A 27,165-nucleotide genomic window follows, 5' to 3' on the forward strand; every position below is an offset into this window, starting at 1 on the left:
ATGTCTGAATGTAAGCCTCTGCGCCTTGCTCACCAACCTCAAAACTCACTTCATAGCCTCCCCACTCATCTTTTCCTGCGAAGCCGTTAAATCCGACCTTTGAAAATCCCCTGACGTAATTATTTAAAATAACACACACCTCTGCCAACATCACTTTGGTGATGGGCCAAACTTCGCACGCGAACTGAACTGTAAACAGAGTCGTGATTCACCGGTGGCTAAGTGATACACTAATGCAAGCAACACGCGACAACATCGTGGACATAAACAATAAAACCAAGGCACAGTCACACACTCTTCAATTATAACCGAATCCCCCAAAATATCAAAGCTGCGCCATTAATTCACCACCTCAAACCATCACATGATGAAATAACAGTATCAGTGTTACTTATAGTATAAAACACACACGCACACTTTCACACTTTCGTCAAGTTTCCCCATGAGTGTTGTTGGTAAAGAGGTGGATGAACAAATTGCTGGTAATGCTACAAAACAACATGGCAGAAAAACAACAGACTGGAATATAATTTGGACAAAATCCTGTCATAAACACACAGGAGCTGTACAAAGCATGTCTTCTAAGACCTTCACAAAAGCAAGGTGGATTTTAAATGGCTGCTTGAGCTTTTTTGATTCTTTCAAAGAACTATTTCAAAACATTATTTTTTGACATGTTTGGAACACAAATATAAATAGAAGTTTTTAGAACCTTCAGCAACAAGTACCATTTATATGCATCTCTTTTGTTCATCGGGGAATTTCTTTGACATTGTATGCAGAAAGTTTCTGACACTTTTCCACTGTACAACTAAAGTTTCTCAAAAAACAAAAACCTAAAAAAAAAAAAAAAAAAAACCCTCAATATTTTCCCTCCGGCCCAAAAAATTGTCTCTGAGGAAGGGTACAAGCAACTTTAGCTGAATATGATTGGAGACAGTTGTTAAAGGAATTTATTTTTTCCCCATATCCAAGGATGCCACCTGGTCCACGCTAAGCCTGCTGCAATATTTCAATTTCACATTCGGATGCACAAGACTGCTTTTTTTTTTTTTTTTTTTTTAAATCAAATTAAGAAATCACGAGATCTGAAGGAGCAAAATTTGAATAATAAGCAGGACTTTTCAGTCAGTTTACTAAAAAAAATCAATCAGTTAAATTTGTGTATGTTATCCCTCAGCACCTTCATGGTCATGAAGTTTTTAATTTATTTTTCTGACACCGCAGTGTCTGTGCAGTAAAAGCTGCACATATTCAGCTTGATCATTGTGTTTGATGCATGAGCTGAGAGGGGAAACTACTGCATTAAAAAGGTCATACAGCAACGCGTGGCACAGTCTGACTGTGAATTATATATACATCAGCTTTCACTGGTTATGAAACTTCATTACACGGTTTCTTTAAATCTACAGCTTATCTTTCACACTTCAGACTTTTTCCATAGTTAAACTGCCATCGCTATATTTTCTAAACAAGAAAAAAAAACCTCACTTCAGCACCACTTGGCTCACCTCAGCAGACTGCATCAGACTCCAGCTGTTAAAGGGCTCTCCACTCATATTTCATTGATGTATTTTTCCAGGAGTTACAACAGCGTTCACTTACTCCCAGCACGAGCTATTCTTGGGAAATATGCTATTTCAGTGCTGGTCTATGACGAATTCACACGTGACAGAGAAGCGAGTGGCAGTCTGCCGGTCTGAATGCTACTGAGTGCAAATAAACCAGCAAAACAAAGCTGAGTGGTGCTGGAGCCCACTGAGAGGATTCTTTTTAGTCACGTTCATTTTAGGTTTTTCATCGGCAGAACTCACAATTTAATCACTGATTGTCATTCCACAAATGTGTGTTCATTATAAACCAAAGCCGAAATGCCCCCCTGCTCGCTTCGTCTGTCAGGTTTGTGTTCACTCATCTTGTTCATCTTTCAGACGCCTGAGAGTCTTCAGGAACAGCTGGATGGAGGCAGCCTCCATCACCTCTCAGTCCACTTTCAATGTCTCGTCCTCCTGTCTCCCACACTGGCCGGCAGGAATTGTGTACTTCAAGTTTGTGTCATATCAGCAGTGTGTTCTTAGGGGATAGGGAGGGTATTGAATACTGATCTGATCAGTAAACTCTACTTTGCTTGAGGGAAAAATCACAAATCACTCCATGTGATGCTTCTATTGATGGCAGCCTCAAAATTGTCCACCTGCCTTGACTGCTGTGGTTGGCTCACAGCCTTGACTTTTTACTCCCCATCATTTGATGCATCCTATTTCCTACAGGTATGATCTAGATCTTGGTGTTTTTGTAGTTTTTTTTTGTTTTTTTTTTACCATTGGATCTGGGGAGTCCTTTAGCCGGAACGAAAAGCACACCATCTCCAGCATGTGACACAGGCTGATGGTTTCCAACTGAAGAGTCAGGGTGATTCTCCTGTAGAGCCCTCAGAGTCGAAGAAGGCAGATGCACTGGCTTGTTCTTGCAGACTTGGTAAGAGACCCCGATTGGTCTGGAGCTTGTGCTCAATCTACAACCTGATTTATTACAGAAGAGCTTTCCAACTCTTGCTTGATGGGGTATGGTATCCTGTTCCTCCAAAAGACTGCAGATGTACTTGAATGGATCCTGGAAAAATCTTGACCTAGCTTTGTTCTTGCTATTTTCTGATGGCTCTCTGCTCTTCCCGGGCGTCTGAGCGTAGCTACGACTTTGTCCAACAGGCTCTTCAAAACTTCAAAACCTCTTTTTCATGGTCATGGGCTTTTTGGGGTACATTCTAACACGATTCTAGCATTTTGACCCCCCCATAGCTGCATTCTCTGAGGATCAATTCTGTTTGCTGTCATCATGTCAGTCATTACCATGGCTTCTGACCCATTCGGCTGCAAGCAACACAAGCACGCACAGATCACAGCGTAATCACAGTGTGCATGTGAGACAAACAAAATGTAAAAACACAGAGCGACGGAAAGCAGGAATAAGATATTTTCGGACGAGACACGGCTCGATGTCTCGCCATGTCTGCTTTTCCAACAATCACTGGAACACTTAAGTGACATGCTGTCTATCCTCTTGTGTGTGACAAGCACCAAATACTAAACACTCATGTGAACACGTGAGAAAAACAGTCACATTATCAGAAGAGGTGAGAAAACGAAACAGACCGAGCCATCCCCTCAAGTCTCCTCCTCGAGTAAACCTTGAGAAAGGGACCAGTGGCCTCATTAAGCAGGAAGTCATCTTGACCGACAGGCACAAGCATCACTGATTGAGGGGAACGCGTGCTGTGACACAGCCTATTGGATTTCTGATGTTTCTCAAGAACAGGCCGTAGCTGGAAGATATCACGCTGTTCTCCTCCAACACAAAAATCATTTTCATCATTCCACTGGAACAGGAACAGGAAGATCTGTCCTGACACAATGCAAACGCACAAGCACACACACGGGCACAAAGGTGCTGACTGATTTGCAACGGCAAGAGGATGATGCACTTCTCCTTGTCCTTCAACTGCCTGAACATGGAAATGAAGCACTGAAATTCAGCACTGACATTTTTTGATGTTCCAAGCAATGACAGATTATTTTTATTCCCTCACAAAACTTTAAAAAAGCTTCTTTAGACTCACAAAACAGAGACTTCTTGGAAAAAAAAAAAAACCTCTCAATTGCGTATTTAGCAAATATTCTCACTTTAAGTGTGAAAATGATCAATTTTCTACTTTGTAGAGGGCCATCATTTGAATATTTTCTCAGCTGAGATCAAATTCTACATCACTCTAAAAATGATATTCAATAGTATGATGCAGCTGCACAAGACATAAGCCACACCACCCCGGCTAGGAATTACCCCGGTTGTGACATTATTTACAACCAAACACTGCACAATAGAAGTAGAAATGATAATCTGCTTATCAGGAAAAAAACAAACAAACATTTGGATTACAACAAGTACGACGTGAACAACACGTAAAGAGCAGAAAAACACAACAGATGTCAAATTTTAATTTTCCTGTAGGAACCTAGCACCACAGAGAAAACGGGAAATTGGAACGTTTTAACATGACAAAAACAAAACAAAGCTAAGCTAAGCTACCTATCACAATTAACACACACAAAAAAATCCCTGTGAAAAGCTTTACAACTAAGAAAGGTAGTGACTAGCCAGGTGGTGGTGGTAACCACCTTTTGCAGCATAACAACATAACATAACATAGCATAAATAGCTTTGTTGGGTAGAGACATTTCAAACCTTTCATTTCACAACGGAACCGAAGAGGTAGAATTCTTCCTTGAAGAAAAGATTTGTATGCCATTGCTTTGAAAAAAAAAAAAAAAAAAAAAAAAAAAAAAAAAAGACTTATGTAAGAATTGAAAAAAGAAAACAAATGTCTGAGGAAGTTCAAGAGGTGTAAACAACAAATGACAAAATGAGAAGGACACAGCAGTCCTTTCAGTTTTTGCTCAAACTTCATTGCACTTTCAACAATGGCACTTTCAGCCACAGTGTTTTACTTTTGTTTGTGTTTTTTGTAGAGTAAAAAAAAAAAAAAATCCAACCTCGATTGAAGAAAAATGTTTTAGTGTGACATTTATGATCCTGGCCTAAAATCCATTGAAAAAATCTTATGCAATCAGAGTGGAGGACAGCTACAAGGAGTCAGCCATCATTGGCTAGTTTATACCAATAGGGAATGGCTTTTCAAGAGGACAAAGACTTATACACAGAGAAGTCCTTCTGAGTTATATAACCTCCAAGACACAGACACAGACTCAGAAGAAGTTCTTAAAGTAAATACCTTCTTTGTGTGGTAGCTTCATGTGATGTAAACTGTAGCACAACAAAGGCGGCAAAGGTCAGAGGTTCCCCACTCAATTTATACATGTGCTACTACCACAACAACAGGGTAAATATAGGTAAACGCAAGACCAGAGAAAAACCATGTTAACAGAAGCCGTGACAATGTGCGATGGTGTGCATCCAAGAAGCTCTTCTGCAACGTAAATCCCGTGTGCGTGCTGCATCAGACCTGGTGAACTCCATCGCTGGTGGCGTAAACGGAGCGCAGCTGCTTCAGGTGGTCTCGGGTGTGGCTCAGACCTCGGAGGGTGTCGAACATCTCCTCCACTGCCGAATGCGCTCGCTCTGTGGTCAGCTCTGCAGGGTCCGCGCAACCTAGAACAGTAACACACGTGTACGGGTGGGTTCTTGCCGAACAACAAAAGGTCCTGAGACTACATACAGAAGCAGAAAGAAGTGAGCATTTGTCCGACTACCCAGTTTGTATGTGGACTTCTTTTTTTTTTTTTTTTACACCATCAGTCGCACCGCATGCTGCTTACACAAGCACAAAAAACATTTGTATTTGCAAGAATAGCTGGCAGTGAGATATAACATGTTGGTTTTTGTAGGTAATTTTCTCAGCTGGGTGTGCGCTGAAAACAATTACCACGGTTAATGCACGGGAGCGAGGGCACAAGAACCCTTTCATTTCAATACAAAAGTCTAATCAAAAGCTAATGCTGCCTTCCTCTCTGAAGAAATGCACAGGAAAGGTGGAAAAAGAACAAAGGAATATTAAAGGGAAGTAAAACAGAAGATGTGAGAGGACAGAGGAACAAAGAAGGGAGGAGCATGGTGGTAGTTTTATAATACTGTTGGCAAAGTAGGTCGACGGGCACCTGCGTTTTCCTCTCGCACAGCTCAGGAATGTGGTTTCTTCTATTAGCGCCGAGGTCAGCTGTGTTATAGAAGATATAAACACACACCTGAACACTGAATCAGCACACCAGACTACAAGAGACTTGTAACAAGCTTCAGGAACATTGATGACTCCAGCATCATTGCTGAGCTTTCGACATGGTTCATATGTGGAGAGTCGTTCCGTGTTCTGACTGATTTACATCGACTGGAATTTTAAGCTCCTGCCTCCTCACAGTCTTGAGGTGAGCGCTAAACTTAAGAGATGGATCTATGTCTCCAAGTTTTTCCCCTATCCTGGAATGTCAACATAGTTTTTTCAAAATATCTTGCATTAGTGTGATACAACTCCCTTTCTTGACTTTCTTCCGGGTTGTAATCCCCTATCGATGTGTTAAGTCCATCTCTTCACAGCAGCTTCATTAGAGTGCCAGTAAACCTGGTCAACCACAGCAAAAACCGCTTTTTCTGTTTTAATGCCGGCTGTTTTTCTACACAGGGACACTACTGATCTTTCACCCATATATACTGAAAATCAAGGAAGTCTAAGACAATAGACATGCATGTAGGACTCTTCCTGTCAGGGAAAAAAAACAGAAATGTTTATGTTCTGTCGTTTAGGTGACTATTTTTGATCAACTTCTTTGTTTCTGTGTTTGTTGTTCCTTCATCCTTTATTATTTTTATTTTCATTATAGTAATATATGAAGTTCTTTATTGGTGGGGAGAACTTCATATAAGCCTACTGTGCTTCTTTACTCTCCAGCACAGTTCGATTTCATCTTCTTGCAAATCTGCAGTATATTCCTATTTTGTGTAAATTAAAAAAAGGAGAAGAAAATATTAAAAAACTAAACAAAAACCAACCACAATCACTGAAATCAATATATTGCCAATGATGATGACTGTACTTTAAAGTCTTAGTTATGGTAAATTAGATTTAATATGCTGTGTCAAACTTACAATCCAAGACAACTCCAGGTTTGGGAGTTTAAGTTCTATATACAGTATGTGATATAAAATACAAATATTTCTAGCAAGATCTTATTTAGACTTCAGATTTCTTGCTACTCCATGAAAACATCCTGAGTCAATATAAAATGTGTGTGGACCCATGTAAAAACCTGCAACACCAGAACAGGAATGAGGAAAGTAGGGCAGCACAACAGCTTCATGTTTTCACTGTAATATTACGGACATGGAGAACACTGTGTTGTAATTGGCACTCTATCTATAAAACTGAATTAAATTAGAAGTGAGAGAGGTGGACTATAGCAATCTAAAGTCCATCTCTTTCTGAGACATAATAGAGAGCACCCTGTTCACAGTTGAGCACAGCTTAAATGACGAAGAAGCGCTATGAATTTCATTTAACTAATTAGGATAAACTCACAGGGTTATGCTTGACTACTGGGTTTCTGCTGAACCCGAGTCAATTAAAACTCCTACTTCAGCGTTACATAACATCATAAGAGCTGGCCATACTTTAGCTATTAAAGCAAAGACAGACACATACACTATCTGTGAGCTATGAGCAAATCTTGAAGATAACATCTCACATTCATGGGACATGTGGAAAAAATTTACCTTCATGCACAACAATGTTCTGCATTTAACATGTTGCACTGTAAACTGATAGACTTAAAGGGCAGCTATATCTCTTTTCACTCCTTTTTAGAATAAATTTAACAATGTGGAAAATGACCTACATGCAGACTTAAGTTTTATTTATCATGTTAAATGTGCAGAGAAAGACGTCAGTGTCAGCACAGTAATACGACGTACGCTGAACGGCTTGAATTTGTCAGATCTTGATATCTGTTTTTGTTTTCCGGTAGTTCCATTCCCTTCACTTATAGATGATATCAAATTTAGCACGGCAGGTCTTTTGTTTTGAGTTGCCGTCTTCAGGAATGTGAAGTGTGTGGCTCAATGATTTGCTCTCTCCTGCGCCGCCCTGACTGTGAGGTAGACCGTCAGAAGAGGAAGAACAAGAAAAAGAAGAAGGAAAAAAAAAAAACAGTGGGGCTTTTTGGCTGAGCTGAGCGTGAAGGCTGCAGGTGTCTGGAAAGATAAAGCCCACATCTTTGTCAGAGGAGAAAAGCACCTCCCGCCCCACACCCGCCAAAACACACATACACACAAAAAGAAGGCACATGGGGTTTTATGTGAGTATATATGCTGCTATAGGGAAATTTTTCAATTAATCTGTGTGTGCTGGGGATGTGTTCCTGGCTGAAATTGTTGGATTCAGGTGGGTACAGGGGAAAGCTGGCAGCTAAGTCCGCTGACTTCGTGCCAAAGTATACAGTATAGCACAGGAAAGGGGCTGGGCGAGGTCCAGGGCCGTGGCAAAGCCTTTTAATGCAGGACCCTCATCCTAACACACACACACACACACACACACACACACACACACACACACGCGCGCACACACACACACACCCTCATGACAATCTGTGGTGTAGATGTGGATCATGGAATTGCAGATCCTCCTCCAGGTGCTGATCCAGGAACATCCAGCCTGGCTGCGATGCTGAACACCTGCGTCTGAATTCATCTCAGGCGGCACTGCCATGCGGCCAATCAGATCGGCACCACGCCACATTTACAACACGCTGTGAGATGACTCTCACGCAAATATGGGGGATGAACTCTCGATCAGTCGGAGGGAAGACCGCGTGCGTGGCCGTTGTGCAGACGTCTGGCTTCATTCCGGCAAACGTCTCCGTCACGTGAGGCACGTGACGAGAACCGATAAACAACATTACCTGCACAGTACATGAGAGCAAGTGACATTTCCGCTGTTATCCTTCCTGAACAAGTCAACTGTCACTAATTTATTTAGACAGCAACAGAGTGATATCCGAGACTGACTCAGTCCTAATAAAACTGCAATGAGATTGAGAGATTAAGGAGAAGTGAGAGAGAGAGAGAGAGAGGGAGCGAGAGAGAGAGAGAGAGACAGACCAAATAAGGCAAACGCAGGAAACGGTTGATTGAGGGTTTTCTTAATTAGATCTAACAGAGCCGGAGGTGAGCAATAGTCACTATAGAGAAGTGCGAATGTAACCTGTGACGCTCAGAAAGTGCAACCAACCAACCAGAGGAGCACACAGGAATGTCTCACGAATGAATGGAGTTGAACAGGAAGTGAAAATAAATTAAAAATGCGCACAAAGTGGGGAGTAGAAACTCTATTTTAGGGATGTGGAAGGCACAGCCTAAGGAACATGGGAATGTGTCTCTCGTCCACTTTGGCTATAGTGTGATATTGCTCAAATGGATGGAACACTGTTTCTCAAATACCATCACCATCATCCTCATCAAAACACCAAAAGGAACAAAAGAGATCAACATTAACAAAATGTAAATGAATTCTTTCATTTCAGGAATGAAATGTCGACAGTCATCCATCCATCCATCCATCCATCCATCCATCCACCCTTGTATAGGTCTGCAGTCAGTCACAGGTCACAGAGAGGCAGGGAACCAAACACACTCACACTGGGATCACCCGTTCAGGACTGTGGGAGGAAACCACACATGAGGTGAACAAGCCTTTCTAAATTAGGAAGGTGCATTTGTGAAGAATTATTTTCAGCTGCGGATTATTAGACACTCACCCGCTTTAATGAGTCACCGTAGAAGGAGGAGGATGTACATGAGGATCAAAACACATTCCAATCCCAGCAAAGAAACATGCCAGGGCTGTAACGAATACACATGAAGCATGTGTCTTTGGGTAAACAGGAAAAACTACAGGGTTTTATTAATCTATGTGATGTCTCCTGATAAGTATTGACAGCTGCGCCCCTTATTCTCCCAAAACTGAACAGAATAAAAGCATCTCTAGATTGGAAATAAGCTTTAAATCAATATTTGTATCCACGACCACTGCCACGCTAATCTGCTACCAGGAAAAACAGTCTGCACTGAAGAACAAGGAGATCGTTAATTTAGAAAAACATAGCCAGTTTCCTGAACAACCCTCAAAACACTGCAGCAGCTCACCATCTCTGGTCAACTACAATCAGAAGTAATCACTCCCGTACTTATCACAGGAATGCAGACAATGAGACTGCGTATAAATATCCAGGGTTTTTTTTTCTGAAACATGATCAAAAATTCTACTCCAGTATGAGAATAAGAATGAGTGTATGTGTGCGTGTGTGTGTGTGTGTGTGTGTGTGTGTTTAGAGAGGCTAAGATGGAAAGGGATAAGAAGGCATGCGGCAAAGCAGTTTTACAAAGAGTTTATATCAGACGTGGTAATCCTGTGTGGAATGCCGCTGAGGAAAAACCGCGTTGCTACTGTACCACAGCATGAAAGAGGAAAGACGGAAGTTGTGGGTTTTCATTGCAACAGACGTGTGATGTCCACATTCACTCACGTGAGTCCAGCTGACCATATGATCTCCAGGCCAACAGGACATCACTTTTCACACGGCGTGATCACAAGACTGATGCGAGTCAAACTGCACAGAGTAAATACCCACACACACTGGGGTAAAAGAGCTTAGAGTGCACTTACGTGAAGCTATTTCACCCAAAATGGGCAAGATAGACACAGCAACTAAGGGATAAATATGAACCATGAAGCAACATCTTCATCATCTTTATCAAAAACAGAAACGAATTGCAGTGGAGCAATTATTACAATTTGTCACTAGCAGATGTTCACTAATTTGGTTTCATATTTTAGCAAAATAGTTTAGCTATTTATAAATTTTAATCTCTGACATATGGGAATACAAGCCGGTGATGATTCATAATTTAGCTTTTTGTTTTTGCTGGAATCTTATTTTTTGCTCGCTGACTATATTTGTGAACAGTAATCGTCACTAAAGTGACCCACATATGTAGAATGACACCTGGCACACAGTACTGCAAATATCGATGCTACATTTTACAAGTTTAAATACATAATGGCCTAAAGATTATAGTTTTTCATCCAAATGGTTAGTGCTATATGGACATGTTCATGTCAACCTTTGCATTTTTAAAGTGGAGACTTCTGCTTTACAACAATTAATGTCCTTTTTTGGAATTTAGAGATAGACTATTACTAAATGCACCTTTTCTATATAGCTTGTCCAGTAGTAGTGAGATACCTATCTATTTCACATTAATGCCCTCAAATCTATCATTTGTACTAGATAGAGTGAAAAATTCATATTATTTGCTTTTTTCCAAGATTGTGCAGGGAAATGTTGCACAAGCGCCTGAGACGACACAGCGTCCACTCCCCCTTTCAAAACACTTTACAAATGCTAAAAAAAAAAAAAAAAAAAAAAAAAATCAAGCCAAATAAAGGCGACAACTGGGGATGAATCAGTTCAAAAGATGGGAGACGTGGAAAAACCAGAGCAGGATGCTTAGCAACAGACATTCAGTGATAAGTGAAATGGAAATAGAAAGCTCGCTTGCTGTGTCAGCACTCAAGACACTGGGCATAAAACTGTGTGAATTCCGGTGTTAAAGACTAATCCTGCCCTGAGTGGACCACTTGAGAAAAAACACAAGACCTGTTAATCTGGACTTGTTCATAAGCCCATTTTATATGGTCTGTTCAAGACGGAAGTGAGTCCGACTTGCAGCCTCTGATTCCACAAAGCCATGATGCTTCTAATGCTTTCATTAAAGAAAAAAAAAGAAAAAGAAAAAGAAGAAGAAACCTTGAAAGTTCAACCTTCTTTGCTAAAATGAGACAGAGCATTAGGAGCTTGTATGGATCTGAACATCTATAGAGCATCAGGAAATTATACAAGGTGAAGGGCGTACCTGCATGATCACACACTTTCTACAAGCCTCTTTAGTGTCGAACCTTTTGCTTCAGGTGAGCCGAGTAAGGCGTGGTCTCCGCTCTGCCACTTCTGGACAAAACTATCTGGGGTAAGCCCACAGGCAGAAAAAATGTGGAGAACAGACACATCGGCATGTATATAACTGTCTCTGGAGTGCTTTCATGTCGGGTGGGTTGCTGTATCAGTGGGTGGGAATGCGGGCTGCACTGTGACTTGGCAACAAGGACCTCAGATGTTGTGTTGTCAGCTAACAGACACAAACAGATCAAATAGTAGGCGTGGAGGATTGAAATGCTGAGGGGGGAACCACCGAAACTGAGGCGGCAGGGTGTTTCTGCCTGCATGTGTGGATATGACTGGCAATAAGCAGTCTAGCTGTAGGACTGGATCGGAGGCCTCCGCCTGAGAGACGAGGGTGGAGAGAGCAGCTTAAATCACAGGGCGATGCACCAGTATTAGAGAGCAGCAACTCCTAATTTTCCCCATTTGACGCTCGGTCCTGGAAAGTAGATTAGGCAGTATGGTCACGCACAAACGCTCACTCTCACTTTGTGTGATCAAAGGCACACGCAAACAACAGTCAACAATTTGTGAATTGAGCGTTCCAGATGAATGAGGCACACAGACTAAATTTAGCCTATTTTTTTCTTGACAGTTAACCAGGCTTCACCTCTTTTCTACAAAGCACAGTGCAGCCTGTCATAATACAGTCATCACTCATGTTGGCATTTTTAAATTTATAAGCTTTCATTATCCCGCAGTCAGCTAATGTAAAAATTGAAGAGTTGAAATTCTGATCTTTGGTACAAAGAAAGGAAAAACATGTGAAAGCTGTTCACTCCACAGATTTGTGCGTCACCTCGCTGTTGTGTGCCATTAGCCGGACTATCACGGTTGTTGCATTTGACTTTGATCTATGGGGAAATTACACCGCTGTGTGTTTGCGAGTGAGTATGTGAAGTGCATCACACTGTTTAAAGCATGGTCTGGAGGTAGATCCGTGAACCCTGGCGAGGCGAGGAGAACGCCACCAGTTCCAGACAAAGGCGAAATTACAACTCTGCACGCGATGCAACATGAGTCCCTTCCTTCATACTGAGCCATGACGGAGCGCGAGAGGGCGGGGGCGGCGGAGAGTGTGTATGTCTGTGTGGCGGCGCATAATGGTGCAGTGTCAAACAAACCTCCATTCCACACTGGTTTTTACTGGGACTCTCTGGCCGGTTGCCTGTGCACCATGTCCTGCATCTCATAAATTTTCCAGTGGTTACATAACAGCACCCCAGTGGTGCTTATCCACATGTCCACGTCAAAATATTCCTGTCTGACTGTATGTGCAGGTCTCATAGATGTGGATTAAAAAAAAAAAGTCTGGTCTGTGATAGGACAGCGGAAAAAAATGTTGATTACTGTTGTTAAATATTGTATGAGTTGCGTAATGATGACAGTGAACACTAAGTATGCATTCATGTTTGTGAAAGAGGGGCTATTATTAGGCACTGTAATGCAGTCCAGATTCCAAAAGTCAGTGCAACGAGAAAGAAATGTAACCAATCCAACAAAACTGTACAGTAAAACCTTCTAGCAGGTATTTCATAGCAAAACGAGAACAACAGGTTTAGTCGAGAGTTGTAATAACTGAATTTTGAGAACTAAACCATTTCTGCTGTTTTAATAGTCTTCACAGTTGTATTAGAATAAAAAGTATTAGATTTATTTGCCATGTTACACACACTCTACACACAGAAACGACCGCCTGCTTTGTGACAGTGATGCTGAGAAAGCAGTGAAAAAGCACCAAATGATGCTCAAAAGGTTCAGTAAAGTAAACCCAAAACACAGAATTAAGTGAACTGGGTAGAGAGGATCATAAAAATTCAGGTTTTGGCATTAATTTCGCCCCATATAACAATGTCATCTTTTTTTTGCCATACTGATTGACATAAAGAGATTCAGGATTTTTATATGTTCGCAACCACTGCAGCACACTTTACAAAGAGATCAGCCAGAGTTCCCCTCAGAACCTCATTAAATATGACTCAACACTGACAAACAAGAACACTTTGCTACTGTGTTTGTCTCTGTTTATTCCTCATTTCCTGTTTAATGTCCTTTTTCCCACACATTTCACTGCAGACTGAATCAAAGTCTTGCAGTTAGGGCCAAAACATTACAGAGGCGCAAATTGACATTGAAACGAAATCTATACCTTCATTCAAAGACTGCTGAAATTTTCTCTCAGTGAAAGCTCTTGTGTATGTGCTTTTACATGAAAACAAACACGGTGAGGCTGTCTGTTCAGTAGATTATTCCTTCAAGTACATAATGCATTTTGCATATATTATTAATATAATAACATCAATAATAATAATTATCACTGCAATGCATTATTGGGTTGCACACTGACACATTGCACAGATGTTTTTTTTATTTTTTTGATATTTGCTACTGAGATACAACTTGCGCTATAAGTGTATGTGTGTCGTATGTGTGTAAACTTAAGGTTTTTGAGTTCATATCATGAGTCACAAGGGGCTTATCTGTGCAGTTTGCAGGATTGTGTTTTTGTGGCTGAGAATTCAGTTGCACACAAAATAACTTTATCAGGCAGGCTCAGCAAAAGGTCGCCGACACTGATGCTGTGTAACTCATCACAGCTCAGGGTCTCCCTCTTATGAGATTAAAAATGTGTCAGTAATATTTGGGGCACCTAAGTTTAACCTTAATTATTGTGTGTGTGTGTGTGTGTGTGTGTGTGTGTGTGTGTGTGTGTGTGTGTTTTGGTGTGTGTGAGTGAGAGAGAGAGACACACAGACTTTGTTGCCAGCAGTAGCTTTTCCTGCTATGTGAAACAGGAGAGCTTAAATTAGCTACGAAGAGGATTTGATTACACTTACCACAGGTATTTTATCACGCACCTGGCTGGCAATGAAAAATGTTATGTAATCATGAAAAAAAACCTTAACACCCGATTGCAGAAAACTCTTACATAAGGGTAATGGCATTTGTGTGACGTTGCCGAATGCAACCTTGCAACTGGAGTAAGTGCAAAATCAGAGTTGACCTACACAATTCCAGCTTCAACACCACAAAGCAGCGAACAAAAGCCGTCTTTCATTGTAGACGCACAAGAAAGACATCGACCTCAGCAAAATCTGAACCGGACTGACTCTGAGGAGTGTTACCGTGCAATCTACTCTGCATGAGGAGAAAGTGTGTACTTTCTGTGGACATGCACTTCATGCACTATGTGAGTGTGTGTGTGTGTGTGTGTGTGTGTGTGTGTGTGTGTGTGTGTGTGTGTGTGTGTGTGTGTGTGTGTGTGTCAGCTGATGAAGGGACAGTTTTCATCACTCCTCAATTCACGATCATTCCTGAGGCCAGGCGTCAGGCAGCTGAAGACAGCAGGCCATTCTACAGAAGAAGAAGTAGGAGAGGAAGAATAAGAAGAATAAGAAGAAGGAGAAGAAACAACAGCACTGACAGTGTTTCCTTTTTTGTGATCTCTCAGCGGGAGGTGGCAACATCTGAGCTCCTCAAAGACCTTGACTGTATGATGGGCTGTGAGTTTACATGTCTCCTTTGTACAGGTTACTACTCAGAGGTCTTCCTGCTGAGCTGCTCTACCTTTCAACAGGCAGTGAGGTCTTTCAGTGACCGAGAGCTTCAGCAAGCCACAGCAGCGTTACTTCGCCCCCTTGAGGACACCAGCAGCAGTGGACCAAATGAACCCCTGCATCCTGTTTTACTGGTCAAATCTGCTGGATTGAACTGTTCTGATCACAGCTGCATGAAAGCAAGTCCAAAAATTATCTGAGCAATATTAAAATTGCAGTATTGTTTGAAACCTTCTGACTTCAAGCCTTCACAAAATTAGATGACTTTTCAGTTTGTCCTGAAGCCTTTTTCCACTGAAAGAGCGCCCTCTTTTGGCCAAAGATGGTCAGGGACATATAAAACAGTTCACAGCCTTTCAGCTGCAGCCGCTCAAGCTTGAATCTCAAATATTAAGTATAAAAGTGCATTATCAACTTAGTTATCATGTCTTATTTCTTGTCATATGAAATGAAATATTTAGCAAAATTTTAGCAAAGTGTCATAAATGTCGCCGCCAGTTAAAAACAACTTCAACAACATCAGATATTCCAATATTTTGATATATTTTTATGACTTCTTAAGGAATGACAAGATACAGTTCTTAAGATATTTTAGTTTCCTTTTTAATAAGTTTAACATAAATAAGCATGTTGCTGATTGAACTGAACAATGGAATAAGATCATTATTTGAAATGCAGATGCAGAAGGAAGTTATTTCAGATGAAGGAAATATTTAAAACAGTCTATTATATCATCGATAGCCATAAAGAAGCCACCCTACACTAAAATTGTTTTAATCTGCTGTCATCTTTTATCATTTTTTTTCCTTGCTACCTTTGGACCGCAGTGTTATGAGATCTGATAGATGACTTCTTAAGCAACACTTTATTTACTGACGAGCAACATCACCATAAATTTGAAGCCATATTTCTCTCCACCTGGTGAAACTAAGTTCAAGATTTAATCTCTTTTATGTATTGAGTGCAACAGAGTCCTCGATGCTGACAAAGTCATGAGAAAGCTTCATAATATTTAGATGAGAAGCGCAGATGGGTGATAACTCTTTGCTGAATAATCCCCCACACACTGTCATATTATTTTCACATTTGATACCTTGTTAGGATAAATAAACCTGCTTGAAGTCACACATTCTGATCCTGATTAAACAGAGATAACAATAAAAAAAAAACTGGTGGAGAAGCAGGCACATGTTTGACGGATGATGTCCTGAAACACCAAAAGTCACACAACCTGTCACAAGTGGGAGCTGCTGAAATATTCTCTTCATTAAAAGACTCTCGGGATTTTCAGGTTCCACCGAGGGAACAAGGCATAAAACTGAGCTGTTTCACAGATTGCTTTGAATTATCACACATCATAATCAAATGAAGTATCACTTTAATTACCTGTCAGTGGTTAAAAAAATAAAAACAAAAAAAAAAATCAAAAACACTGTAGCCAAGAGCTTCACTTCTCATCAACAAAATTCACATTTAACACAGAGTACATAAAGATTCTGTAGGTCTTTCTTTTTTTTTTTTAATCATTATCTTCAAACTTTTACACGTCTACTTTTTGTTATCTAATTACAGAATTCATGTCCATATAAATGTCATGTAGCACATACACTGGCTGTATGGTTTGTGTGTTCCAGTGTGTAAAGCACAGCTGAGGTTAGTGTTGTTTTTTTGTCCCAACCCCCCCTGAGGTCTGCAAATTGGATGTTTCATTCATAATCATCAGATCTGTTGTATCAAAGACCACATGGCGGTGTGAGTCAAGCATCTTTACGATTTCTGAAGCAGACTGCCTTCAAGAGTGCGACATCTATGGGGTCATACAGCCTAAAGAAAAGGGAGGTCAGAAACAAGGTTAAATATGAGTAAACAAGGACTTCCTCCCTGAGGGTAAAGTCTGCACCTGGACTTCTCATTACTGCTGTGCTAGGCGTCCGCTCAGCACCAGAGAGCAACATGTGGCTCAGAGGAAACAAGCTCATAGCACTGCAAGTCTCCAATGCTGCGCACACACGCACGCACGCGCACACACACACGCACACGCACACACACACACACACACACACACACACACACACACACACACACACACACACACACACACACACACACACACACACAGAGTTCTGGGAAAACTTGACGGCCAATGTGGCTTCAATGAACCACTTTAGCTTTAATGTGTAAGCGATGCCTTCTTTTAAAGTCGCCGTGTGTGCAGCATGAAGTCATGTTGCCTCTGACCTTCGGAGGGCAGTGTTGAGTCACTGCAGCTCCCCGGTCTGAATACTTCTGAACCATTAGCTGTGGCCTCAGCAGTACTATATCCCATTAAAAAAAAAACAAAAAAACAAAAACAAAAACAAAAAAAAAACAGAAGCGTAGTAGTGCTTTGAATTTCTTACCCCACACTTCGAGTTGCTAAAACAGGGTCCATGGAGCTTAAGCAGTAGGCTTTTGTTTTCATAAGTGATGGTCATAAATTACACTGTTTAGATCGAGCAATGGCTCAGCTCCAAAAGTGTTTACAATATTGCACTTGGCTTCAAAGCTGGCAGTCCATCACATGAGACAACTCACTATTTTATCACACTGTAGTAGAAAAACCGTTGAAGGGAGAATCCATAAGTCAGGATATTTTTGTGTGGATAGAGTTGCCATCAGGTACACTAGATTTGTGTAAACTATTCAAAGACTATTCCACTTTCTATGTGTTTTACTTGATACTATCTCTGTGATGTGGTTATTTGAGCTATTCCACCTTTGTAACTGGATTTGAACGGCGTTGTTAATGTGTGGTCAGAACACTGACAGCCGTTTCCAGAAGTTAATATAAATTCTTGGTTTGCTTCTACAAGACCACATGCTGATTAGTTTTATTCACTGTCTTCTAACGCAAAGATGCATTACCATTCAGGATCTGGCAGAGCATATTGTCATGTTTCTAATTTCATATGCTGTTTTCTCACGTTCTCTTGATTATGGTACATTACTCCATGTTCCTTGAGGACATAGAATGTATTAAAGTCAAAATATGAAAAATCGGAGTGTCAGAAAAAAGTCAGTGCATACAATAAGCAAGAAGAGTGCTGGAAGAATCTGTAATACAACAACCATTCCATCTAGCCACAGGGAAGGAGCGGGATTTATTTATGACTAACTGACACTTTGATCCCCTTCAATTCCACAGCTCAAACAGCTTGTTTGCTTCCCCTCTGCCTCGACTCTATTATATCCGTCTACTGCTATCAGCACCGACACCAGCGACTCGCCTTTTTTTTTTTGTGAAAGTGTGCTTTCATTTCTTGTCCTATAGGTACAAGACTAACAAAAGCATCAGGTTAAAAATGCCCCATGTGGTCATCATTAGGCCGAAAGACAAATGTTTGACAAATACCATCTAGGAAAAAAACAAACAGCTAGCCCTCCTTCTTCATGTGGTTCTCTTATTTTCCCTATTCCTGTCTCCCCAAGGTCCTCACCTGGGGCCCCGTGAGGTGGAGATCTGCCATAGACTGTGGGGAGCAGGGCATTAATCAAAGGTGGAGCAGAAAGGGGAACGCCAGAGGAGGAGAGGGTGGCAGGGGTGACTTGCTCTCCCACTAAGTTTCTTCAATTCCCCTCCTTTTTCCCAGACTTTAAATCTACCAAAAACAGAAGAATCATCACTCCACCCCTCTCCTCTCCCTTCAGCCACTTGTGCGAGCCACGCCTGCTTCAGATGCACATGCAAATAAATATACGCTGAAGCAGAATGCAGAAGAAACTGATATGTAAACATGCGGGTTAGGACAGCAAGTAGTAAGCTGCAGACAAATAAGAGCTGGAGGTCAGTGTTGGAGGACTCCAGAGCGAAGTGGTGGTGGCGGTGGGGGTGATGGGGGTTTGGGGATGGGGGGGGGGGGGGGGGGGGGGGGGGGGGGGGGCACAGCTCCTATTTTGACAGTCCCTCTGTCCGGGCAGAAAACAGCCTGTGTCTGTTCTGTTTGTTTTCCAAGGAGAAACATCTGAACATCTGTGGTGTTCCTCGGAGCAACATGCTGGGCTAGAGTTACAAGCTGCACCGGTGGAAGAGAGCGCATAAACACATGTGCGCTGTCGGACACATTAAGAAACAAGAAAACACACACACACACACACACACACACACACATACACAAGTAATGAGTTTTGGAAAAAGAAAAACGAAAAAAAAAATGTGGGTAAAAAGTATCCTTGTTGCAACACATCATTACTGTAACTGGACATTGATGTCAAATCTGCATGTTTTCAGTGAAATGACATGGAAATGCCACAAAACTTCAAAGGCAGCTCGAGGAATTTCGTCCTAATGTCACGGCTGTTGGAGCACTCAGACCACAGAAAACATAAGTGTACATAAGTCTGTCTGGTAGATCAGCGCTTGTCTCCAGTCATGGCCGGACAGACAGCTTCATTGTCTCCTGGCTGTGGTTGAAGTTTGCATTGTATTACTCCATATTAAATCAAGAAATCCCGAGCTCAAAAACAAGCCTCAAGCAAACATTGTGAAAGCACAAACATATTTCACTTGGCAGGAGCACCTGGCCTTTGTCACAGCCTTCATTTTTCAATAAAATAATGTTATGTCTTTAGGCTCATTTTATTCTGGGAAATGTGGCTTATAAGAAAGCTGATGAACTCCTGTTAAATCGTGGACTCAAAGCTCTGTAACAAAAAAAAAAAAAAAGAAGAAGAAAGCAAACGTCTTTGTTGCTCGTCCTTCCAGTTTCTCACAATCCCTGCAGATGCAGTACCGGAGAAGATCACTAGAATGCACTCTTGCACTACTCAGTCCCCAAACAGCAAACTTCTGCAGACATCCCCCCAAAACACACACACACACACACACACACACACACACACACACACACACACACACACACACACACACACACACACACACACACACACACACACACACACACACACACACACACACACACACACACACAGAGCCCCCACTTTTAAACAGGCTGCTGCCACGACTGAGCTGTTTTCTCTTGTTCTCCTGGGGGAGATCAGCATCACTTCTTTTTTTTTCTTCTCTCTCCTTTTTTTTTTTTTTTTTTTTTTTTTTTTTTTACGGCGTCCAACTTCTCCATCTCAGATAATACAGCGGGGTTGTGGCCCAGATGTGAGGCACCTAATCTAAACCTGCTAAAAACACAGTCACTTTCCCTCCTCTTCTGCTCTCCATGTGTTTCCCAGTCTAATTGAAGTTCTGTCTGATTCTCCGGCGCGCCTTTATTTAATTTCAGATATCTGTGGTGCTTGGAGGACAAAGTACAAACGTATATTCCAAGAAATACACAGAGCAACTTGAGGTAAAGAAGAGGAAAACAGAAAGGTAACTGCTTTTTTTAAATGGAAGTCAGTTTTCATCTAGTGGACTAATTTTATTATATCGCATAAAGAAATTCCTTATTCTAGTGCAGAGAGACGCAGACTGACGCAGCTCCAGAATGCCTGGAGCCGTTCGCACACCGCCTCTACCATTACACCTGGCTTTTCTTTCAAAAATCACCACAAAAGGGACGATTTCAACTGCTCCAGCAGCTGGATGTGACGCGTGGGACGGGGACAGCACAACATTTCTCAAACTCAAATTGTGACCTGTGAAATGATGATGATGGTGAAAATAAAGGCTTCACCTGCTTTGAGACGGCTCTGGTAGACTATCTGGACACAGTTTTACTTTACAGGGAGACACTGAGGCAACACAGCAGGACCCAACCCTTGGGGATAAAGACAAGGTGAATGAAATCTCAGCAGACATAATGTGGTGGAGCGGCCCAAATGGCAGGCTGCTGAAAAGTGGGTGTTCAGGATATAGACTGCTTCAAAAGAACGCCTGCCGAAGACCGAGACTTTTGATCAGAGGGAGGAAAAACATGAAAACATGAGCAGGAGCAAAGTTCTCAGCTCCTCACTTGCTTCATGAAGAGCCAAGAAAGACTGCGAGAAAATCCAATTTTGATAAAATCTGACAAAAGTTTTATCAGACAAAGAGCCCAAAGAGGGGTGGTGCTTTTAAGAACAGAGTCTTGGTAGTGGTCCCATTGTGTGTTGGCACACGTGAACAAGCCTGGTACAGTTCTGCTATTTTGCACGGATTGTTCACAGAATATAAAGCGAATATTATTATTAAAATTTTGCTCATCCTGGCCGAGAGCTCATCCCACATGGAAACCCTGTCCTGAAATTTATACAGACTGGATGCAGCAAATTTAATTTGAATGAATATTTTAGAAGTAATATGGTCGATATGTGGCATGTACTGCTGCCAAACAGTTTAGCAGCTCAGGGATCAACAATTGCTTTTTTGAGCCTTAGTAGAACTCAAAAAATCCACTATAATCCCATGACTACCTCTCAGTTATGATAAATCTCAGCTCCCGTTACTTGTCCATAGCATTACACAGATAATCTCTGCTAATTGCTATATGTTAGAGTTGAATTTTAGTTTATGTAAGTATTGACACTCGAAAACCCATTTCAGTCTCAGTTTAATTTTGTAAAAAGGAACAGGAAACCTAATAAGTCACAAATTGAGTTAAATGTAAATTTCCTCTAATTCCCATGGAGTCCAGCTTGTATTTATTGTCCGCATGTATTGTCAGGAGGCACAATTAAGATTTGCCGCAAAATCTCCAAATGCAGCATATGGTTGAGCCAGAGGAGCCGTTGTTGTGGAACATAAACTGAATCAGTGGTGGCGGTGGAAATGAGCAGGCGTCCACAGGAGAGGTAAGCATTTTAGCACCCTCCAGCAGCATGAGGACACGAGGAAAACAGAAATATTAAGTTCTATATTTAGGAGTTTATGTCTGAGCTGTTTGTCGAAAAACGAGTTAGTTACGTAAGTGTAGTCAAAAGGGGCCTATTAATGTCTGAGCGGTGTCATGTTTTTAAGGTGTGTGGAAACATTTCTGCCACAATTTCCCAACTAAATAACCCTTCTCTATTTCAATCACTACATGCAAAACATCCCACAAAGCATTTTTGAACAATCTGGAAGGTAGACAAACACTCTGATGTACTGTTTAATGGGCACGCATTGAATCTGTCAGTTTCAGACACTGTGAATACGGCACTGCACGACCAAATCCAAACAGACAGAGCATGATATTGCACATCAAACACAGCAGACTCAAAGAGATGATTAAGTGCTGTTTTTTCATGCCGGTGCCAAACACATCAAAAAGCTCCACAAGTGTGTGTCAGATCAGCTGGTGATAGTGCTTGGAAGCCTCATGGCAAACGCTCAATCCCACACACGGGGAAGCATGATAATGTGATAATGCGCGTGGCAGCCCGGACTGCCCTGAGTGCAGCCCGGCTGCTACCGAGCCCAGGCCTGCGGCACAATGCTAATGAAGAGCTGGAGGAGAGGCACGGCTTCGGGCCAGCCTCACTGCTGGGGTTATCATTTACGAACTGTGGAGTGAGGGGGGAGGGCGCTGTAACTCATGGCAGAATATCGTTTGCTCTTCCAAGGCTGGTTGATTTCCCAGTGAAACCGCTATAAAGCACAAGATAGCGGACAGACCTCCATCTGGTTTGTGTGGTTCATTTAATAGATTTTATGTAGTACAAAGCACAATGCCAGCTTGAAAAAGGATGAGACATTATGTGAAATTTAAGTAACAGAGTGTGATAACATGCACATTGATTGAAAACTTAATTTACTTGAGAAAAACGTAAAGACAGATGCCACCAATATCACGATTGGCACAATCATCTTACATCAGGAAGACCCAATAGCTTCCCTTGTATTGTTTTGCATGTTTTCCAGGTGCATAACTAGGGTTTTTCCAGGGACACCAGCTTCTTCCTACAATCTAAACATATGCCTGCTGAATGACTGATGGGTGACTCTATTTTAAATCCCTGTCTGTGTTTACCACAGACTGACAAGCTGTCCAACGTGACCCAAACCTTTCCTCTCATGCCAACTGAGAGGACGTTGGGTTAAAGACACTGGATAACATAGATACTAGCTTAAATAATGTGGGTGAAAAAGCACACAGATGGACAAAACTAACAAAATAAAAAAGAAACAAGCTTCTCAACAGTCTTGCATGTCTTTCTTCTGCTGTTCGGTTTTGTTTTTGTGACGTCGGGTTGTAAATATTGTTTCATGCTGACAGTATCTTTATAGATAAGGAGTCATTTTTGGCATGTGAACTCATGCAACATGAAGCCATTAACAGGTACATCCTTTACCCTGTGGTTGTTGGCATCCTTCTTTCACAATAAAAGACGCAGCGTCCGTGACTCCTTGTCCATGACCTGTGATTTTAGATCCCGTTTACATCTGATTGAATCTCGATCTAACTGAGCTTTCCCTCACAAAATGTGGCTGCAGAGTTGAACAGTGCTCACAAAAAAAAACAAAAAAAAAAAAACTGTGTTGTTCTCAACTCCACGCAGTGGCTATTATTTAAGATTGGTGTACACTACTTGAGTAGATCACAGCTATCCAGTACCGAATATTGCCCGTGTGTCTTTCAAAGAGAAATGGATCTACATTTGAAAAATAAAATGTACTTTAGGCAATAAAATGTTTTATAGTTTGCCATTAAAAAGAAAGAAAAAAAAAAGCATTATTTTCCCAAGCAGTGGTCGAAAGTTGCTGAAGCAATGTGATTGTGAAACACTCATCCATGCTGGGATGCTATTTTTACTCAAATAAATTTACTTAACACCCTTCAAACCAAACCCACTGTGTTAGGTCAGCTGTATATTTTGCCCCGTCTTTTTTCACCCTGTCAGATTATAATTAAACTAGCCATTGTAATCAAAAACAGTATGTTTAAAATGAGGATACAGTGTATTAATATTTTATACATGCATAAGAATATGTATTTAAAACCCAAGTAATTTCGTTGTAACTTGTAACTTCGGTAACTTGTTGCGATGACAATAAAGGCTATTCTGATTCTGATTCTGGTATTTATGCACATTCAATATTAACTTCTTCATTTCAATATTTGAGCTACGGTCAGTGTAGCACAGGGATTATGTGCTGTAACAGGTCACTCTTGAAAATGAGAGCCTGTGTCTCAATGACACTCGCCTGTATAAACAAAGGTTAAATAAAAAATAAAATAAAAGGATTATAAAAATAACAACAAAAAGGCAAAGAAATGCACAGTTCTAACTATGCTACTGCTGAAACTGTAAAAAAAGAAAAAAAAAAACCCCTCATGCGTTGCCAGAAGGAAAGTGTTAACATCCTGGATTTCATAGTCTCAACTGTTTCCGGGATATAATGCATAATTTATATGGTATTTGTTTTACAAGAACACTGCCTCAAGTGTTTATGTGGAAATCGTTTCGCAGAGGAACATTTCTTAAAACTAACTTATGGATTAAAATATCTATGATGTTTCCAAATTACTACGATGAGAGAAGTTCTGACAAAAAACACAGAATCCAAGGAGTCACACTGTGTCAAAAAAAAAAGAAGAAAAAACAGCAGGTATCTTTATGGTTCATTGCTCACGCTGCAAAAATCCATAGCTTTAAAAAACCAACATTATATGCATCTTAAACATAACTTGTGCTTTGACGACTGCAGCCATTTTGCTCTTGACCCATTTTAGGAGTCTTGCTTTCATGGTGCTGAGGAGGGTTGGCTGAAAATGTACACCTCCGGAACGAATAAGACTCCTGCACCCGTCAGGACTGGGGTTCACAGAGTGGGCTTTAAACTCTCTCTCTCTCTCTCTCTCTCTCTCTCTCTCTCTCTCTCTCTCTCTCTCTCTCTCTCTCTCTCTCTCTCTCTCTCTCTCTCTCTCTCTCTCTCTCTCTCTCTCTCTCTCTCTCTCTCTCTCTCTCTCTCTCTCTCTCTCTCTCTCTCTCTCTCTCTCTCTCTCTCTCTCTCTCTCTCTCTCTCTCTCTCTCTCTCTCTCTCTCTCCTCATAAACGGTGCTGGATTTCTTAAACAATGCAGCTAAAATATCACATACTTGTCAAATTTTACAAAAATGATCTCTTACACATACTTTATTGAAGCACAAATCAAATTAATAGCAAATTCTAAAACTACAAAAGAAACACTTGGGTCCTATTAAATCAGCCAATGTCAGCAGAGAAGTGTGGTTTTGCTGAAGAAAAAACATTGAGAAGTTGGAGAAAGATAGAAAAAAACAATGGAGGAAGCGGACAGGGCTGTTTATTTACTGCGTGTAAGGGGAAAAAAAGAATTTACCAATATGCCTATTTGTCTGGTGAAGTCAGAAACGCTACAACCTCAAGCTTACACACAGACACACAACCATTAGTCAAGAGGAGGATAGACAGAGCAGAGGGTGGTGCAGCTGATGAAAAGACATGATTAACCTTTGATCTTCACTTTGTATCATGTGCGTGCGTGCGTGTGTGTGTGTGTGCGCACGTGAGCCTGTAAAACTTTGAGAGAGAAAAAAGCGAGTGTGTGTTTTCCGAATGATAACTATGCTATGTGCTGGGCTGCTCCCATGGGAGACAGAGATAGATAACGTTGACGCTGTTCAGATCCTTTGATAGCGGCTGCAGGGATGGAGTAAGCGAGGGGGGGGGGGGGGGGGGGGGGGGGGGTAAAGGCGGGAGGCTGGTGGTGGCTGTGGCCGTGTATGTTTGTGTAAGTGTGTGCGTTTGATGGGTGGGTGACATGTTTGTTGGGGTTGGGTGTGTAGCGTCTACCCTGTGGTGGTCCCTGGTGCTGCTGGTCTGAATTACGCCATGCAGATGAGGTGATGGAGGATTGGACGGGACAATTTGTATGTGACCTTTGAAACCCTTCCAGGATAAACCGCTGCAACAAACGTCCCATCAGATGTGTGTGATGTTGTGTGGCGAAGGGTGACTTTGGACAACTCACCAAATGGTCGGCAAGTAAACAACAGAGGTGCTGAAAAGCAGACGATACAAGACAAATGTGTGCAGATGAAACAAGGCTTCATATATGTGATAAAACTCATGTTAGAGTGTATACTTTAATTCATTGAATGCTATTTGTCAACACATTTCAGGCATCTAGGAAAAATAAGATGTCTTGAGTAATGTGAGATGTTCAGGAAACGCCTTTAAATAGCAGCATTGATCACTGCATGAGGTGTTTAGGTAACATCTGTGAAGTGTTATACATCTTCTGCAAATGACAAATGTTCAAGAAACACCATTAGAAAAGCAGTCAGTCAGTGTGTGTGAGGCATTCAGGGAACAACTGCGAACTGCAATGTAACCCATATTTATGAGGCATTCAGGAAACACTGATGCATAGAATAGTCAACATGTGCATTAAGAGACATAAGTAAAGGGTGATGTTGACTGACGCCTGCACTTCAGTAATGTGGAGCATTCAAAAGTGCAAATAAAGTTTCTATCTACTGAGAAGTGTGAAGCTTTTGAAAAAACAAGTAAACATGAGCATCGAGTGCTGCATGTAAACATCTCTCCATTGTGATAACAGACAGAAACGCGGGTCCAGTGTCACCTCTAGATGTTGTAAATCGGCCACACACTGCTCCACCTCTCACCAGGGTAATGTTTTAATCTGTGGTAAACCCTGGGGTTTAAGAGGAGACAAAACAGATGATGTTCTGCTTGACATGGTATCAACACACTTCAGATAACAATAACAGAAGTAATGGCTTCATTGTTGAAACTAAATCCTGAAACTTGGATCCAAAGAGCACAAGTCATGCAAATGCAACATGAAGGGAGAAAAGATCACACAGGGGCAGTCGCTATAACGGATCTGACCAGCCCGAAGACAAGCTGTGTGTTTACTCTTGAATTTCTGGATTAAAATTGAGCGCTAACCTATTCATTTATCTAATATTTTTCACAAGTATCATAACACGGTGGCCTGTAAAAGTATCGAGGATTTATACGTAAAAGGGGCAGGCGGACAAAAATATCAAATCATGATACAAAAGCTTCAACTCCATTAAATACACGTCAGAATACAAAAGACAAGAGCAAATCTGTGGGAAAGCAGAAGTGAAGGATTAGCTTCAATATGAGCTGGACACTGGATTGTGTATTTG

The 27,165-nt window shown here is 41.3% G+C and overlaps 1 protein-coding gene across 1 annotated transcript in view; it reads right to left on the reverse strand.

Annotated features, from left to right (window-relative positions):
* The window catches only part of scfd2 (sec1 family domain containing 2), a 100,787-nt gene that overhangs the window by 12,209 nt on the left and 61,413 nt on the right, over window positions 1–27,165 (reverse strand). Inside the window, exon 6 of the mRNA XM_030082952.1 lies at window positions 5,018–5,163. Within this exon, the coding sequence (XP_029938812.1) occupies window positions 5,018–5,163 (146 nt within the window). The remainder of the gene's footprint in view (window positions 1–5,017; window positions 5,164–27,165) is intronic.

Source organism: Salarias fasciatus, chromosome 23, assembly GCF_902148845.1.
Source record: "Salarias fasciatus chromosome 23, fSalaFa1.1, whole genome shotgun sequence".
NCBI classification, from domain to species: Eukaryota; Metazoa; Chordata; class Actinopteri; order Blenniiformes; family Blenniidae; genus Salarias; species Salarias fasciatus.